Here is a 19480-nt window from a genome sequence, read left to right on the forward strand (position 1 = left end):
TCTGTCACCCTTGTTGCGCCTCTGGGAAGGTCTGAGAGAAGGGCCGAGCATCACCCTAGCAGGGTGCCGCCTCCTGGAGGTGGGTGAGTCCCCAGCGATACGGGTCCCGGCGAAGTCCGAGATTGGGCAGGAGAAGCTGGAAGCGGGGGAACTCCGCCCCCCTCCCGCGGATGCCCACGTGGCTCGCTTGGGATTTGGGAATGACTCACGGCCAGCAATCTTGAGTACAATGGGAAGAGGTGAAGCGTAAGCGAACAGCGGCTTCATAACCCAATTCAGACTAGTCTCCATCCAGCATTTTCCAGTTTCCAGCATCACTCGAGTAATTATTTTTATTTTTATAGATTAAAAATCTATATTTCTACAGTTCTTAAAACAAATTCACTTTGCTGTTCATTATCTATGGGCCTTTATCATGTCCTGCAGAAAGTAATCTCTTTAATTGGCCAGAACGGAGTGCGAGAGGAGGGAGGGGGCACTGAGTTTCACTGAGTCGAACAGGACGCTGCTGAAATATGAGAGCACAAAGTCCACCATGGATGAATAGATATTATTTATTTATTTATTTGTTATATACTGCCCTTAATCATAAGTCTGCAAGGGCAGTTCGCAGAATATTGGCTCCCTAGCAATATGTTTATTTTTCTAGAATACCACATTTCAAATCTGGAATATCCTTAACCAGTTAAGGATTTGCAAGGTTGAAAGCAGCACATATGTAAACACAAATATGTATTTGTAACATAGGAGTTGGAGAGAAAGAAACTGGTGGCTTTCCCTGTTTCAAAAAAACCCACAGCAAAGATAGGAAAGGAAGCAGGCTTGGATCTGATCTCTGAGTGATCCTGAGAGCCTGGCCTTTGCCAGTATTAGGTAAGATGAGCCAGTGGTCTAACTCTGTATAAAGATGCTTTGTATGATTATAAGAACCTTCGCAGGGTTGGGGGAGTTTGAACAATTATGTGGTTGCTGTCAAGGGGATCTCAAGAGCTAGAGCTCACCTGATAAAAGCATCTTTGCTCCTTGTGACCACCCGTGGACCAACTAGGCCCCAACCCCAGAACTGCCAGATTACGTCTGAATCTGTCTCAACAGGATCCGTCCCAACTCTGCCCTTTGATTTATCTCAGAGGAGGTAACCGGTGGCTTTTCAGCCATTGTTGGACGACTACAAATCCCATCACCACTAATCATAGGCCATACTGGCTGGGAGTGCTGGGAGCTGTAGTACAGCAAGAAACATCAGCTAGGCCACCGGATGCCCTGATCCTACTTTTCCATGCACCTGCCCCCACCTATTCAGCATAAGGTCCTCAAATATAGAAGGACATAGCACTGGTTTGGATGGGCGGATGGGAACACTAGTTAAAATAAGAAGTTGGCAGCTGGAGCGGGACATATTCTTGACAGGTGGGGCCACTCAACGTGTGGCCGCATTCCAGGAAGTAATAAAACTCAATGTATCCATATTGTGGAGAACATGTGTACCATTGAGCACCAGCCCTGGCCTCCAGATTGCCGGTACACCTCTGCAAAAGTTCATTACCACGCCAGCCATCATTGTCCCAGACTTCTATGTGAATGGGGTTTTCATGCTTCAGCATGACAGTCCCAAAGCCCAGGGTTTCATACCACCAGGGGTCGTTATCAGATGGGACGATGCTGGTCCTCAGCGCTCGACCTTGGAAGACAACTCTGACATAAGCATCGGTGGCTGTGAAGTGGTCGCCCCAAAGATTGGATCCTCTGATCACAACAAAGGTGAGGTGTGCCCTGCCCCGCTGTCGGGCACAGCACATGTTGTTGTTGAGGCGATCCTTCTGACAAAGGCAGGTGCATCGCTCAGCTGAGCTCTGGGAGCTCCAACGTGGACACCGCTGCGGACACTCCCTCTTCAGGGCCTTCCGGTTTATATGACTCGCAATGGCTTGCTTCAGCAAATCCCTCCTTGGGTCCTGGTGGTTCAGCAACATGTGCAAGGGTTGGACGGAATAGGAAACCAGTCCAGGCTGTGCTTTTGCACTGTTTTTCCATTCCGAGAAGAGTTGAGCTCCTCTGCCTTTTGAGAAGAGAATCTTGATCTGCTTATCTCCTCCCTCAACTTCAATTTGCTGCTTGGCATAGTTTTCATGCGAGACTCCATGACTGTAGAACTTCTGGATCGCTTCACACCTGGCATTTTGGGAAGTAGACCCAAATACCTCATTGTTTCCCAAAGAAAACTCCCACTTTAAGCAGTCCTCGATGCTGGAAGCTGTAACCCCCCACAAGGCCATCTTGCATGTCTGCACAGGCAGCAGGTGGCGAACTCAGCCCCCAAGGTCCACCTGGCTGATGTAGTGGGTGCCATAGCTGTCGATAAAATGCTGGTATTCCTCAGAATTGTTCTTTATTGGCAGTTCGGCCACATGCTGGGCAAAGTGAGAGGACAGCGGTGAGGGTCTATGGGGGAGTCTCAGCCTGCTCAAGAAGAGAAAAAGAGGAGCAGGATATTAGAAACAAAGTTTATCGTTTTGTCCACACCACCCACACCCATAATCCTCCATTTTTTGAGGGAAGGGAAGCCTGCAAAGTTTCAGGGATCTTCTTCCTCTCCAACATGTTATCCCTCCCCTGTAAAGGCCCCCAGAGCTTCCTGCGAATCAGAAGAGAGGAAGCGTACACATACAAGAGGACTTTAAACACAAATTTGCGCACCTTGAATTGGACCTGGAAATGAACTGGCAACCAATGCAGCTACTTTAAAATGTAGTGGGGTATGTTAGATCTAAACCAGGTATGTCCAACTTCTGTTTTGGGGGCCTAATCCGGCCCGCAGGTCGATTTAATCCGGCCCCTGTGGCAGTTTATCTACTGGGTAAAATCCTTTTTTTTAAAAAAAAACCCTTCAATCTTAAAAAAAGCTCAACAACCTCAACCCTTGGTCATCCCTCACGCGTGTTCACTTCATCAAATCTGGCCCTCTTTGAAAAAATCCCAGCCAGTAAGCTGGCTGCAGCATTTTGGACCAGCTGAAGTTTCTAAATGTTCTTCAAGGACAGCCCCATGTAGAATGCATTGCAGTAATCCAGTCTGGGAGTTACCAGAGCATGGAAGACAGTGGCCAAATGATTTCTCTCCAAAGGGGCCCATAACTGGTGAAGCAGGCAGTGCTGGAGCAAAATACTGCTAGCCATCAAGGTTACCTGAGCCTCCAGTGACAGTGTTGACTAAAGATATCGTGACAATCAGTCAATCAACGCATTATTTCCCAGGACCCACCCCGGCTCTTCTGGGACTGAGCTCTTGATCTGAATCACCTTGCCCGACCTGGCCACTTAACCCTTCCCAGCCCACTTCCCTAATTCCTGAACATCTGAGCCTGCAACCAAGCTGATGATCTGCCTCCTGCCTCCTATTACCCTTTCTTTCTGTTGGCTCTCCCCAGAGCAAGAAGAAAGCTTCCCTTCCTCCTTTGTTTGAGTCTTCAGTAACTCTATGTATGAGAGCTTTGTGGAGTTTTGTTGAATGCTATCTGAATTGAGAGAGAAGTCTAACAATGGAATAGTAAGAACGAATGAATAACTGAACCTTGTTGGGGCAGAACACAGTTCACTAGAAACCTCCGCTGGAATTGCTATATCTGTTTGATCCAACTTCCAGTTGAGGACGCCCACTCATCATTTACTTTGATTGTATCTCTAGAGGGCTACCGATGCTCACCTGTAGTGTGTGCAGTAGACCTCTTGCCTCACAAAGCTGTAACTGTCATGCTGGGATTTCTCATGTGCATAAATCGCCATCCGGGAGTGAGATCCAGCAAGAGCCATCCGCATTTTAGGCAGCTCCAGCCCTAATTTGCTCAGCACTGCGCCGAACCCCAGCTCCATGTCCAATCCCAAATCTGCTTTCCAGTCATTCTTCACCTCCGTGGCCATTGCATTGGCAACATCCACATCCATATTCTCCACAGAGTTGCTGACTTGCCGATGGCACGAGCGGACCACCTGCCAGTCCGCAACAGCTAAAGGAAGTTTCTGCAGCTGCCCGTTCATCAAGTGATTCCGACAGAGGATGCACGTCCCATTGGGGCCCTGCCATTGGCTGGTGTCCACCACAAACGCTCCCTTTCTCTCCAGAGTGGTGATGTCAACCCCCTGACCAATATAGGTGTGGCCAGGCACAAAGGTGTCCTGCTTCATGCAGATGGAGCTGGGGTGCCGATGGCAGTGGCTGGGAGTTGTTGGTGGAAGTTGGAAGAGAAATAGGAGGAAGGCTGCTAGGAAGAGGTGTTGTTTGGACATGATTGTTCTGCTATGATCCTCCCCCCCAGTGGGGCAGATGGCTTCAAATTATCATGGGAAATAAAACAGAGAAGACTTATTTGCACCATTCAGGCATTTCCCACATTTGAGAGTCCCTCTTTTCACATCACCTGTTGCTAACTGACCCTTTCTAACTGGAGGTACCAGGAACTGAACCTGTTGGCTTCTACAAAGTAGATGCTCTACCACTGGGCCATGGCTACTCCTAATGGTATATGCTAGGCCAGGTGTGGGGAACCTTAGGCCTTGCAGATGTTGCTGAGCTAAAGCTCTCACCAGCCCTAGCAACCATGGCTCAGTTGCAAGGAATGTAGGACCTATTGTTCAGCAACAGCCTGGAGGACCACAGGCTGGGTCATGGGTCACCAGCATGGAGCTAATAATAATAATAATAATAATACTAATAATAATACTAATAATTTATTTATACCCCCGTCCCGGTTCAGAAAACCGGGCTCAGGGCGGTTTAAAACACTTAAATTTAAAACACTTAATTGATGCAACAAAAACCAGCATAAAGTACAGTGTAAAACGTGAACAACAATAAATCCAGAATTCAAAAATCAATTTAGGGGGGAAATCCATCCAATAAACATTAGATGATCACCAGGGCTAGCTGGCTAAATTAGTCCTATTTGGGCCAGTGAGGAGACCAGGGGAGAATTAGCTGTGGGATCCCAGTGCGGCTAATCTTCATAAAAAGGGGAGGGGGAGGGAAGGAAGGGGAATAAAAGATCAGGCTAAGTTCAAATTGAAATCAGATGTTGCTGAACTCGCAACTCCCATCAACCCCAGCCAGGGCTGTCAATGGTCAGGGATGTTGCTTTAGTTGAGCAATGCCTGAACATTGGCTATTCCATAATTAGACTGAAGTTCTAATGATGGCCACCCAGTGAACTTCATGGCTGAGGAGGCGACTCAATGTACAGCAGGAACATAAATATGAAGAGGAAGCCTTGGGACTAACCATAGAAGTCCCGATTTCCATCTAAAAACAGGTATGTATAATCTGGGCACTAGCACTGTTGCCTTTTCTTTCCTAGCTTGGTGACAAGTAGAAGACCAACATATGTCACTTCCTCCAGGATTGAGCAAGGAGGAAAGCTTTAACTGTTGCATCTCTTCACATCTTTGGAACACAGAACATCAGTCTAGTGTAAGCCCAGATACATTCTGCATCTTAAATCTTTTATGCTGGGAGTGTCTGTGGGGTGGGGTGGGGCTTCCAGCTTGTGGGTATCATTAGTAGTACATGGTGGAATATAAACTCATTTACAATAATAAATAATGAATATAGTAGCAAGCTTACCCACTCTGTAATTTCCGAACTGCTTTGCCTTCTCAGTGTGGTACGTGGCACTACCACAGCTGCCTTTCGGTTTCTGTTCTCACCAACGAGCTAGTCTTCCAGTTCCCTCCCTTGCCAACCGATCTGCTTTGTCTTTTGCATGTCTCTAAACCAAGATTGGATTGGTGGACACTCACTCATCCCTCCACCCCTGAACGGACAGGACTGTTAGGATATTTCCGTTCCACCTTAAAAGGGAGCAGGATGTTTGTATAACAGCCTGCGTAAGTTCCTGTCTCACAGGATGTTTATGTTGTAAGTTCGTTTCGTTTTTGCCTGTTTTGCCTGAGCAGTCGGAGGAGACGGTCATGATTTCTTTGTTCTGACCAATGCCTAATAAACTGTAAATATGCATGTTCTGCTCTCTGCTTGTGCAACTTCCTGCTGTGTGAATTCTGCTGATATAGTGTGCACTAAGCCTGAGGCTTAGTGTCGCTGAATTGCTGATATTGCCTGACTACGGGAGGTCGATGGATCGTCCGGCACCGAGCTTGGGGGCATCAGATGGTCTTTATCTCCCTGGCAGTATCCCAACAACTGGTTTCGGGCCCAGATTCACAGCACTTGCAGGAGAGTAAGACTGCGACAGACTGCTGAAAGGTATGTTGGAAAAGCGAAAGCGGAGGCTTTTCTGTTTGCCGCGGAAGACGTCTTTGATGTCCGGCAAAACTAATTGGCCTGGGAGCCGAGCCAGAGGCATCGTGATTTATGGGTGCCAAGATAAGGAGTCTCTGAAGTGAAGAAGACTCACGGCTGGCGTTAAGAGGTGGAATGGAGTTTTTCCAAGCCTCTGAAGCTGCTGAGTGCCCAAAATTAAATCGGGACAATTATCAGGGCTGGGCAAAATGGTGTGAGAGTTTGCTGCGTCAGTTTGGAGTCTGGCATACTGTCTGTGAAGCCCCTCCAGTTCCTCTGACAGGGAGATGGCAGGCTCAGAATTCGAGAGCCATAGACGTAATAGTCTTGTCCGTCTCTCTGGAGGAAATAAAGACGCTTGCTGGAAATCTCACGGCACGTGACATGTGGGATGCTTTGAAAAAGGCCCACCAGCCAATAATCCCAGCCCAGTGTTTGAATGCATCGGAGGTCCTGGCTGTTTCCCAGAATGCTAGTGAATGCAGAGATGCCGAGGGCACCGGTTGCAAGCTGCAGGGGGAGCTGACTGTGATGTCATCCCAGGCAGCATTCCAGCCTCCAGAGGGAGCCAAGGAGTCGGCAGCTGAGAGCTCTGTTTCTCGTGAGAACCAAGGTCAGAGCCTTTGCAGAGGCCGGAAGACCAGACGTAAACAGAGCAAGATGCTTGCAGGTGGCCAGGAGCGGGGGGGCACGTTGCAACAGCCCACGCCAGTGGAAAACAAGGCTATGTTTGCTGGCACAGCTCCACCAAAGGCTAAAGGCACGTCTGATGGCCAGGAGCAGGGGGGCAAGTTGCAAAAGCCCACGCCAGTGGAAAACAAAGCTATGTTTGCTGGCACAGCTCCACCAAAGGCTAAAGGCAAGCTGCAAAAGCCCACGCTGGTGGAAAACAAGGTTTTGTTTGCCAGCAAATCTGCTTCGAAGGGGAAGGCCAGGTTTATTGTTGACTCTGCGGCCACGCGCCATCTCACCAAAGACCGCCATCTGTTTGTCTCCTTCACACCTCAAGATGGAGAGGTCCAGCTGGCTGATGGAAGGACTTTGCAAGCTACAGGAGTTGGGACTGTGAAACTTGAAAGTCTGCATACTACGATTAGTAATGTTCTTTTTGTTCCAGGAGCTGTGGACAATTTGATAAGCGTACCACAGCTGACTGGGCGTGGTTTTGAGGTATCCTTCAAGAAGACTATCTGTGTCATCAGAAAAGGCAAAGAGGACATGTGGCATGCAAAGTTGATGGATGGTTTGTTCTGTCTAACTTATGATGACAATGGTGTTGCTATGTCTAATGCTGATACTTGTTGTGTTGCACAAACTAACAAGGTTCTTCATGCAGGTTGCATTCATGATGCACATCGAAGGTTTTGTCACCTCTCTTGGCAAGCGCTAGCCAAGATGCCTGGGTTGGTTGAAGGTTTGGACATCAAACCTTGCAAATTTCACATGAAATGTGTATCTTGTGCAGAGAACAAGGTGAAGGTTGCTCCAAAAGGCAAGGAGTCTAGCAGGCAGGCTTCCAAACCCTACCAGCTAGTTCATGCAGACCTGGTAGGTCCTCTAGCGCCCTCTTTAGGAGGAGCAAGGTACTTCATGGTTCTAATTGATTCTTTTTCCAGGTACATTCATGTGTTTATGCTCGAGCAGAAATCGCAAGCATTTCCTAAGTTCAAGGCATTCTGTGCTTGGTTGGAGAATGCTCACGGTAAACGTATTGGCTGTCTGTTTACTGATCGAGGCGGGGAATTCACTTCTCAGCAGTTTGAAGCTTTCCTGACTGAGAAGGGAATCCAGCATGACTTGTCAACGCCTAGATCGCCATGGATGAATGGGCTTGCGGAGAGAGCAAATCAAACGTTGCTGCAAGGGATAAAAACCTTGTTGCATGATGCCAATCTCCCTGAGAAGTTTTGGGGGGAGGCTCTGGCGAATTTTGTTTATTCTTTTAACAGGAGACTGTCATCACCTATTGGCTGCACTCCCTATGAGAAGATGTATGGGAGGAAACCTAATGTCAAGCACTTGAGAATCTTTGGTTCTGACATGTGGGTGCACACCCCACAAAGCAACAAGCTTGGGAAGCGTGGGGCACATGGTTTGTTCATGGGGTACGAAAAAGGTGCATACAGGGTATGGATGACTAACTCTAAATCCATAAAGTTCACAAGGAGTGTTGAGTACAATCCTAAGTGGGGGGGAAATGTGGGAATTTTCCAGAGTTACCCAGAGGAGGATGAAGGTGATGTGAAGAAACCAGATCATGCTGAGAAAGCTGAGGAAACTGAGGATGAGGATGATGATGATGATGATGATCAGAGTTCGGATTCCAGTTCAGTGGGCGGCGCTGCTGCTGCTGTCAGTGACAGTGATGACACAGCAGACTACAAGAGCGCAAAGGCCTCAGTCAGACCATCTGATGAGTCTGACAATGAACTGGAAGAACCACTGTTCACCATTGGTCACTTTTCTCCTAAGAAGGAGGAGATGAGTCCAGAAGACTTGCGTCTGGTTCGCAGGTCTGAAAGGGCGACCAAAGGCAAACCTCCAAAGAGATTTGCTGATGAGTTTGCTAAGATGGCAACTGCTGTTCTTAGTAGCTCAGAGAAGGTGTGGGAACCTTCAAGCTTCAAAGAGGTCCAGGAGTTAACCTCTAAAGATGCTGAGCCTTGGCTTAATGCCATGAAGGCTGAAGTTGATTCCTTAAACAGGAACCAGACTTGGGAACTGGTACCGGTAGTCCCAGGAATGAGACTGGTTGGCAGCAAATGGGTCTTCAAGGCCAAGACAGACCAGAATGGCAAGGTTGTCAGACACAAAGCCAGATTGGTTGCCAGAGGTTTTTCACAGGTACCAGGGCAGGATTACCACGAGACCTACTCACCCACGGTCAAATATGAGAGCATTCGGCTGATGCTCAAGATCGCTGCGGAGGAGAAAATGCATGTTTCCCATCATGACATTAATACAGCTTTTTTGTACGGAATTTTGAACGAGCAGCTGTACATGCTTCCACCTGACGGGATGCAGATACAGAAGGGAATGGTCTGTAAACTGCGGAAATCCTTGTATGGTCTCAAGCAGAGTGCCAGGTGTTGGAACACAAAACTCACTGAAACGTTGCTTTCTCTAGGTTTTCACCAGGGCAAAGCTGATCCGTGTGTGTTTGTCAAGGAGGAGGGGCAAAACAAACTGTATTGTTTATGTTTTGTTGATGATCTTCTGATGTTTTGGAAGAATCAGGCTTTTTACCAAAGCACCCTAGCTCAGCTGAAGGAGCACTTTGACATGAAGGATCTTGGTGAGGTATCCAACTATCTTTCTCTGCAGGTGGAGAGGGACCAAGCAGGTAATTTTCTGGTACACCAAACACAGAAAATTGCTGATGTATTAACCAGGTTGAATTTGGTTGATGCAAACCCAGCAGACACACCGATGGTGACAGGTATCCAGGTAGACAGTACTGCTGAAGCGTTTTCTGACACAACGCTGTACAGATGCATTCTAGGCAAGTTGAATTTCATTGCTAGATGCTCAAGACCTGACATTGCTGTAAGCACTAACCTGCTTAGCAGACATGCTAACAATCCTACTGTTCAGGATTGGAAAGCTCTGAAGCGCATAGCCCGGTATTTGAAAGGGACTATGCACTACAGGCTGAGGTTCACCAGTCAGAAGACTGGAGGTCTTGAAATCTTTGCAGATGCAAGTTTTGGAAGTGACACCACGGATGGTACAAGCACTTCTGGAGTATGCTACATGTACAACCACTGCCTGTTTGATTGGTTGTGCAAAAAGCAGACGACAGTTAGCCTAAGTTCCTGTGAAGCAGAACTCAATGCTCTGTCATTTTCACTCATGGATTGTGAATGGTTGATGCAACTGTTTAAGGACATTGGGGTTTCTGTGAAATGTCCTATACAAGTGTATCAAGACAATAGATCTTGTTTGGCTTTGCTGAACTCGGAGAGTTGCAAGCAAAGGACCAAGTACTTGCAGATTAAACTACATCGTGCAAGAGAGTGTATTCAGAAAGGACTCATTCAGGTGTCCTACATGCCAGGAAATGAAATTCCTGCTGATCTGTTGTCTAAGGTTGTTAACAGAGAACAACTGAAGGTTTACGCACAAAGGTTGCAATTGGGTTGAACCACAGGTACTACAGGTTACACGGAAAGGGGGAGGATGTTAGGATATTTCCGTTCCACCTTAAAAGGGAGCAGGATGTTTGTATAACAGCCTGCGTAAGTTCCTGTCTCACAGGATGTTTATGTTGTAAGTTCGTTTCGTTTTTGCCTGTTTTGCCTGAGCAGTCGGAGGAGACGGTCATGATTTCTTTGTTCTGACCAATGCCTAATAAACTGTAAATATGCATGTTCTGCTCTCTGCTTGTGCAACTTCCTGCTGTGTGAATTCTGCTGATATAGTGTGCACTAAGCCTGAGGCTTAGTGTCGCTGAATTGCTGATATTGCCTGACTACGGGAGGTCGATGGATCGTCCGGCACCGAGCTTGGGGGCATCAGATGGTCTTTATCTCCCTGGCAGTATCCCAACAAGGACCGCACCCAGTCGCATTCTCAGAAAATTGGATTCTTCTCTTTCCCACTGTTTCAAATTCTTGTGTTAATGGTGTGAATTATAGGAGTCACAAACACCAGTGTATTTTTGTGTGTGAGAGAGAGAGAGGGGTGGTGGTGGTGGTGGTGGATGCAGGGGTTTCCTGATAGCTCCCTCTCTCTCTCTCTCTCTCTCTCTCTCTCTCTCTCTCTCTATATATATATATATATGGCAAGAAGAGGGATGAACCCCATCTCAAACCCTCTTATCACCCAATTCTTTATCCACTCCATACCTTTGTAAATACCAAAAGCATTACTGAGTGTTAAAATGTCATGGGTAAAGCATAACAGATTTGCAGCGTTAAATGATTGGATAAGAGGAAAGAAAGAGGTTAAAGAAAGGAATTAATAATAATTTGGATCAGGGGTTGCTGGAAAAAAAGTTTAAAATAGAGATGCAGAAAAGGGGGGCATGGGGAAGTCGCTGAAATTGGGTACATGAAAAAAATTATGAAATTATACATGTTTATATGTTTGTTTGTTTGTGTTTGTTTTTTGTACTGTTTTATATTATATGTGGAAAAACCAATAAAAAATTTTATTAAAAAAAAAATGTAAATACCAAAAGCAGTCTGCCATTCCAGTTTGTCATTCCCAGTTCATATCAGTGACTGCTACAGTCATGGAGCCAAGAAGGAAGGCCTTCCCTTGCACATAATAAATAAATAATTTTTTTGGAAGGATTGTCCTTTCTTACCTTTGGCAGAGAGCTCCAGTGGCAAGGAAAGATTCTGCAGGTTGGTGAGCCTGAGCGGACCGCTTCAGACTCCTTTCTTTTGAGGTTGAAAATTCAAGACAAAACTGAAACCATCATACCAGGATAGTGAGTGGCCACTAAACGGACCGTTTGCTTTTGTGAGGAAATTCCTTATAAGGAAGCCTTCCCCCCCCCCATGCAAAAAGTTTGGCAGAGGCCTCATAGAAGAAGTTCCAATTGTTCTAGGGAGTGGGGGAACATTTTTGCTCCACAGGCCAGATCCTTATTCTTATTAGATATAGCCTTGTGGGGCAAATGTGACAAAGGGGTGGGGACACCCATCTGTCAGTCACCACAATGATGTCAGGTGATTGGGTATGTTGGGACTTCAAAGCACCATGTAGAGCGATACTGGCAAAGCCTGCTTTCCACTGACCTTGGCTCAACTGATGGGCTGTGGACCCAACACCTGCTTTCTCTTGCCTCTGCATAATCAGGAACATACTATAATGTTCCCGATTATGCACTGGCAGTCATGTCTACCTGTCCCATAGATCAGCATCACATATATAGTGGGGGACTGGCATGTTAAGTACAATTGTTTAATTATTATGATGATTCTTATCAGCTCCAGCCAGCATGGCCAATGGCCTGGGATGCAGCCTAACAAATTATTATTGCCAGTTATAGTTTTCAGGTTAAATGTACATAGAGTGGTTCCTCGGGTTAAGTACTTAATTCGTTCTGGAGGTCTGTTCTTAACCTGAAACTGTTCTTAACCTGAAGCACCACTTTAGCTAATGGGGCCTCCCGCTGCCGCTGCACCGCCACTGCACGATTTCTGTTCTCATCCTGAAGCAAAGTTCTTAACCCGAGGTAATATTTATGGGTTAGCAGAGTCTGTAACCTGAAGCGTATGCAACCCGAGGTACCACTGTATTGGTTGGTTTATATCTACTGATTAGACAAGCTTTGTTCCTGGAGAAAACATGGTTGACTTGTTCCAAAGGGCACTCGAATGTGACACAGAATCTGACTTGGGGTTGTGGGGAATTGTCTCTCTAGACACATTCAGAGATTTTGACTATGTGGAGTGGGTGTTTCTGAAAAGGTGCTTTTTTAAAAAACAAAACAAAACACACCTAAATTTAGAAATGATTTTATCTTTAATTGATCTTGGGGTTGTCTGCAACAACAGCCACAAATGGATTCTCTTACCTGAGTGCACATCTTAAGACAGGACCTAAGTAGGACACCCTTTGTTCCCACTGATATTTGCATTGATCATTGAAACTTTGGAGAATAAAATTAGATTGTATTTATCCAGTAGGCATTCGGGGAGTGGAACACTCCATCAATTTATTTTCCCAACAACTTCCTTTTACGTCCAATCATAAAAGAAGCACTAGAATATGTGCAAAAGGTAAAGGGACCCCTGACCGTTAAGTCCAGTCACGGACGACTTGGGTTGTGGCGCTCATCTCGCTCATCTGGCCGAGGGAGCCGGCATTTGTCCTCAGACAGCTTGTAAAATGCTGTAAAACATCTGTAAAATGCTGGTGACTTTATAACATAATATGCTGCAAAGAAGAAGGAAATCAACTGAGGGTACTCATTCATCTCTTTCCCTACTCTGATCATTGTCACTTGCAAGCTGTTCCCCCTATCCAATTCCCACCCTCTCCCACAGACCTCCTTTCCTTTTGTATTGTTACACAGCACCCCAGTCTTTGAGCAGTGCAAAATTCCAGGGGTACCAAGCGTGCTTATCTGGTGTACCATATGGTGCTTACCAAAACATCCCAATTACAGGTGGGAAAACCACTAAGATGATTGCTAAGGACACAAGGCACAAAGAAAAGCGCATAAAACACCATAAACCATGCCCGGGGGAAGGCTGGAAGCAGGTCCTGAGCTCAATAGCCGTGTTCCCACCCCACCTCTGACAGTGGAGGTAGAATCTAGCCATCATGCCTAGTAGTCATTGATAACCTTCACCTCCATGAATTTATCTGATCCTCTTTCAAAGCCTCTTTTAAAAGCCATAGCTTCGTCTCTTGGGAGCAAATTGTTCCAGAAGAGGAGCAACTGGACCCAGCTGAGCCTGTGGTGTGGAATTCCACCTCTTCCTCTACAGGTCTAAAAACAAATTCACTTTTGTTACCCTGGGCATTTGTATCAGGAGAGGTGGGATAGACAGGTTTGTCTAGGGAGTTTGCTGTGGGCCTTTATCGTGTCCCACAGAAAGTAGTATTTTCATCACCACTATAATGAATAGAGCTCATTATATCTGCTCCCTTGCAACATATTTATTTTTTCAAAATACCAAATTTCTAATCCGGAATGTCTGTAATCCATGGAGGATTTTGCAGGGTGAGGTGCATAAAAGCAACGCATGTGTAAACATAAATATGTATTTGTAACGCAGGAGTTGGAGAGAAAGAAACTGGTGATTCAGCCACTCTTGTGGGGCTGGGAATCTCCAGGCGCTGACTCATAGCTGCAGGAAAACAGCAGAGATAGGAAACAGTCTTAGAGATGATCTCTGCCTGGGGATCCTGAGAGCCTGGCCTCTACCAGGCAGAGTATAAGGCCAGACAAACAAGTGGTCTCACTCTGCATAAAGATGCTTTGTATGTTTATAACAATGTGGACCAACTAGGCCCCAACCCCACATCTGCCAGATTTCTTCTGAATCTGTCTCAGTAGGGTCTGTCCCAACTTTGTCCTCAGTGGGTGGAGGAACCTGTGGCCTTCTAGCCATTGTTGGACTACAAATCCCATCGTCCTGAAATAAATGGAACAAGGAAAAAGCACTGAATTAGGAGGGGGTGATTAGTTGAAATGAGAAGTTGGCAGTCGTAAGGGGACATAATTTTGACAGCTAGGGCCACCCAACGTGCGGCCACATTCCAGCAAGTAATAATACTCGACGTATCCATGAGGCGCATAACATCTGTGCCGGATAGTCCCAGCCCCGGCCTCCAACCGGTGGAAACAGCCCTGCAGAAGGTCATCACGCCAGACGTCTTTGTCCCAGAGCTGAACCTCAAAAGAATTGTGGTCTGCCAATGTGACCGTCCCAAAGTCCAGGGTTTCCGACCACTGAGGGTTGTTGTCGTTTCTGACGACGCTGGTTCTCATTTCTTGACCTTGGAAGAAAATCCTGACATAAGCATCGGTGGCCGTGAAGTGATCGCCCCAAAGCTTGGACCCGTTGACCACAACAAACGTGAGGCGGGCCCTGCCTCGCTGCCAGGCACAGCACATGTCGTTGTTGAGGCCGTCCTGCTGGCACAGGCAGGTGCATTGCTCACCTGAGCTCTGGGAGCTCCAGCGTGGACACTGTTGTGGACAGTCCCTCTTGAGGGCTCTCTGGTTGATATGGCCCACAATGGCTTGCCTCAGCAAATCCCTCCTTGGGTCCCTTTGGTTCAACAAGGTGTGTAAGGGTAGGAGGGAGTAGGAAACCATCCCAGGCTTTGTTTTTGCACTCTCCATCCATGCGGAGAAGAGTTGGGCTTCTCCACCTTTGGAGAAGAGCATCTCCACCTGCTTATCTCCTCCCACAACTTCGACGTGCTGCTTGGCATCAGCGTCCTCGAGGATTCCCCGGGAGTAGGCCCTCTTGAGATCTTCACACTTGGAGCTCAGGGAAGCGGAGCCAAAGAGCCAGTCAACTCCTAGAGAAGCCCCCCAGTTCAAGCAGCGCTGGATGGTGGAAGCGGTAATCCCCCACAAGGCCATCTTGCAGGTTTGCACAGCCAGCAGGTGGCGCAGTCGCCCACCCAGTTGCACATGGCTGATATAGTGGGTGCCATAGATGTTGATAAAATGCTGGTATTCCTCGGAGTTATTATTCCTTGGCAGCCTGGCCACAGCGCGGGAGAAGTGTGAGGCCAGCAGCGAGGGTCTCTGGTGGAGTCTCAGCCTGCACAGGCAGAGAAAAAGTAGAGCAAAATCTTGTAAGCAAAGTTTATAGCAAGTTTATAGCATTCTGTACTGAAGGAGCAAAGATTGTTATTCTTTTATTGCCTGTTCTTCATCCTGGAATGGTTACAATTAAAACAGGATGCATAAAACAACAACCACAGAAACAAGGTGGGTCCTAAAAATGTACACAGCAAGTGTCAAAAGGCAGGGAAAGAAGAAAAAGAAGTCCCAGCGAAAGAAAAATGGATCCCAAAACTTATGGAATATGCAGAAATGGCGAAACTTGCTGGAAAAAATAAGAAATCAAGATAAACTTTTTATAACAGAATGAAAATGGTTTATGGAATATTTACAAATAAACTGTAAACAGATAAGAACATTGGCAGGATTCTTGTAATAACCTGCAGTTTTATAAGAGTATATATTTAAAGTAGAAGAATAAATGAGTAAATTGAGGTAATTTGGAATATGCAGAAATATATATATATATATATATAGGAACCGCAGAAAGAGGGGGAAGGAAGTCGAGTTTTGAAACGTTAAACTGATTGTAAAATCATTGAAATGTATAAAACTGGGGGGGAAATGAATGAATGAATGAATGAATGGCAGGGTAAAGAGGTGTGTCTTCAGCATTCACTGAAAGCTGAATCATGAAGATGCCAGACCCACCTCTGTGGGGAGGGATTCCACAGCGTAGGAACTGTCACAGAGAATGTTTTCTCCTAGGCCATGCTTGTGAGAGTGGCGGAGAAACCAAGAGGGTCCCCTCTGCTGCTTATAACACCAGAGGGTGTCTATGGGGAAGGAGGCAGTCTTTCAGGTACTTAGGTCCTGAATCACTTAGAACTTTAAACACTAATGTGAACACCTTAAATTGGGCCCAGAAACGAACTGTCAACCAGGGCAGTAGCTGTACCAGACTATGCAAGTCCCTCTTGAGAGGTCTACTGGTGCTCACCTGTAGTATGCGCAGGAAATCTCTTGCCTCACAAAGCTGTAACTGTCCTGACGGGATTTTTCATGCGCATAAATAGCCATCCGGGAGCGAGACCCAGCAAAAGCCATGCGGGCCTTAGGCAACCCCGGGTCTTCTTCTCTGTCGTTGTTCGTCTCCATCTCCAAACCCAGGTCTACTTTCCAGTCATTCTTCACCTCCGTGGCCATCGCGTTGGCGACATCCACATCCAAATTCTCCACGGAGCTGCTGACTTGCCGATGGCATGAGCGGACCACCTGCCAGTCCACGCCAGCCAAGGGGAGTTTCTGCAGCTGCCCGTTCATCAAGGGATTCCGGCAGAGTTTGCACGTCCCATTGGGGCCCTGCCATCGGCTGGTGTCCACCACATACGCTCCCTTTCTCTCCAGAGAGGTGATGTCCACCCCCTCGCCAATATAGTTATGGCCGGGCACAAAGGTGTCCTGCTTCATGCAGGCAGATCTGTGGAACGTCTGGCAGTGGCTGGAAGTTGTTGGTGCAAGTAGGAAGAGAAATGGGAGGAGGGCTGCTAGGAAGAGGTGTTGTTGGGACATGATTGCTCTGGTGGGATCCTTCATTCCAGGAGGCTTGTAAATAACCCTGCGGAACAAAACAGAGAGGGCTTCTTTGCACTGTCTAGGAATTTTCCACATCTGTGAGCCCCTCTTTTCAAACAAAACACTCAGCCTTGCTTAAATGAACTTTTATCTCATCGTACTGGGCGTCAGGGAGCTGTGTTTTACCAAGTCACACTATTTGTCTATCTAACCCAAGACTGTCCACTCTGGCAGAAGCTCTCCAGGATCTCATGCAGAGGGTGTTTCACATCACCTGTTCCTACCTGATCCTTCTGAACTAGAACTACCAGCAGGTGAGCCTGGGACATTATACATGCCAAGTAGGTCTCCCCCCCCCCGCAACCCATGGCCACTGCTAATGTACCTGAGGCTCAGTGTGGGGAACCTTTGGCCCTACACTTTGGTTCATGACAGCCCCCATTAGCCCTAGCAAGCATGTCCCAATGGCTAGGGATGATGGGAACCTGGAGGGCCACAGCTTATCCACATTGGTTTAAGGGCATGGATGACCAGCATAGTGCTCTTCGGATGTTGCTGGGCTCGCAATTCCCTTTAGCCCGAGCCAGCACCGTCAAGGGTCAGGGATGTAGCTGTAGTCTAGCAATGTCTGAAGAGCACCACATGGGCTATTCCCTCATTAGGATGAAGTTCAGCAACTTGCCCAAGGACTGACCGCCCAGTGAACTTCGTGGTTGAGGAGGCCACCGAATGTACAGCAGGAACGTAAACATTAAGAGGAAGCCCTGGAACTATGCATGGAAGTTACGACTGCAATCTAAAAACTGGCATGTACCACCTGGGCACCAGAAGCTCTTCCTGACCTGGCACCATCGCCTATCCTGCCCTCTAATAACTTGGTGACGGGCAGAAACCTAACAGATGTCACTTCCCATGCCATAGAGTTGCAACAAGGAGAAAAGCTTTAAGTGTTACATATCTTTTCATCTTCGGAATGAAGAACATCAATTCAGTGTAAACCCAAATATACTCTGCATGATATTCATTTGGGCAGGGGGGTAGGCTTCCAGCCTGTGGGTTTAATTAAGAGTATACGGTGCAATATAAACTCATTCATAATAAAAAAAAATAAGAATGCAGTGGCAAACCTTACCCATTCTGTCATTTCCCAACTGCTTTGCCCTTTCAGTGTATATTACATGGCGCTACAACAAATTGTCTTTCCATCTCTGTTCCCACCCGCAGGCTATTTTTCCAATTCCCTCCCTCTCCCACTGACCTACTTTCTCTTTCATATTCTTGCTAAACAGAGATTGGACGGGTATAAACTCACTCACCCCTCTGCCCCGAAAACAAACAGGACAGTTTCCAATCACCTTCTTAGCAAATAGGATGCTTCTTTGCCCTTCCCGCTTTCTTCCTTTGCAGCTGCTTCCAATTCTGGCACACATGTCTTGGATTATAGGAAAATAACAAAGGCCAGTGTGTTGTGTGTTTCTGTGTCTGTGTGAGAGGGAGGGGTTTCCTGGCGGCTTTCCTGAAAAGTGGTTTGTGGTGAGAGAGAGAGAGGAGGAGGAGGAGGAGAAGAAGAAGAAGGGTGAACCCCAATCTCAAACCCTCTTAACACCCCATATTTTCGTCTGTCCCACTTCTGCAAACACTAAAGGCCTCTTCCGGGTGTGATTTAATGTTTCCAGCCTGTCATTCAAGGATTGCTACAGTCACAAAGCTTTTGCACATTAAAAAAACAAGAGAGTTTCGAAGGGTGGTTCTTTCTTACCTTTGGCAGAGTCCAGTGGAAAGGAGAAGTTTTCTACATGGGTGAGCCTGAGAGAACCGCTTTAAACTCTTGTCTATTTGAGGTTTAAAATTTAAGACAAAACAGGAACAATCATACCAAGATAGTGAGCGGCCACTACTGGGGGAAAGGGACTGTTTATTTTTGTGAGGAAAAACCTTATAAGGAAGCTAATTTTTTTAAAAAAAAAACAAAACCCAAAATGTCTGGAGGGGACCTCATAAAAAGAGATGCAATGGTGCCAGGAAGTGGAGAAACCATTTGGCTCCAAGAGGCCATATCTTTATTTATCCTTATCACGGCTAGCCTCATGGGCCAAATATGACAAGTGGGCAAGTCTGTCAGTCACCACAATGCTGTCAAGTGATTGGGCGCCTTGAAGTCCCAAAGTCTGGACTTCAAAACACAATGCATAGCTGCATCGCCAAAGCCTGCTTTCTGCTGACCTTCACTCAACCACCCATCAATCCAGCAGCATGCATGATAAGAAGCCTAATGTAAGGCTCCTGATTATGCACTGGCAGCCACATCTCTGTCTGCCCCATACTGATATCACATATACAGTATAGAGTGGGACAGGTGTGTATGGCTTTGGGGGAATGGCCCTGCAGGCCAAATTTGAACCCCTGGTGACT

The 19480-nt window shown here is 46.8% G+C and overlaps 1 protein-coding gene and 1 pseudogene across 3 annotated transcripts; both read right to left on the reverse strand.

Moving 5' to 3' along the window:
- Positions 1 to 866: 866 nt before the first annotated feature.
- Positions 867 to 4306, reverse strand: LOC128400279 (perforin-1-like; annotated as a pseudogene).
- Positions 4307 to 13893: 9587 nt separating this feature from the next.
- LOC128400073 (perforin-1-like) lies at positions 13894 to 18970 on the reverse strand. 3 transcript variants are annotated; one of them, XM_053362054.1, is made up of 3 exons: positions 18828 to 18970; positions 16494 to 17111; positions 13894 to 15530 (listed from the first exon to the last, which is right to left on the reverse strand). In XM_053362054.1, exons 2-3 carry the CDS (start codon positions 17087 to 17089, stop codon positions 14435 to 14437), a joined length of 1692 nt encoding a protein of 563 aa, XP_053218029.1. In that variant the 5' UTR covers positions 17090 to 17111; positions 18828 to 18970; the 3' UTR covers positions 13894 to 14434. The 3 variants fall into 3 exon arrangements, with proteins under 3 accessions (XP_053218029.1, XP_053218028.1, XP_053218027.1); XM_053362053.1 differs by lacking the exon at positions 18828 to 18970 and adding an exon at positions 18385 to 18537; XM_053362052.1 differs by lacking the exon at positions 18828 to 18970 and adding an exon at positions 18201 to 18302.
- Between the last annotated feature and the right edge of the window lie 510 nt (positions 18971 to 19480).

This window comes from Podarcis raffonei, chromosome 13 (assembly GCF_027172205.1).
Source record: "Podarcis raffonei isolate rPodRaf1 chromosome 13, rPodRaf1.pri, whole genome shotgun sequence".
Lineage (NCBI taxonomy): Eukaryota > Metazoa > Chordata > Lepidosauria > Squamata > Lacertidae > Podarcis > Podarcis raffonei.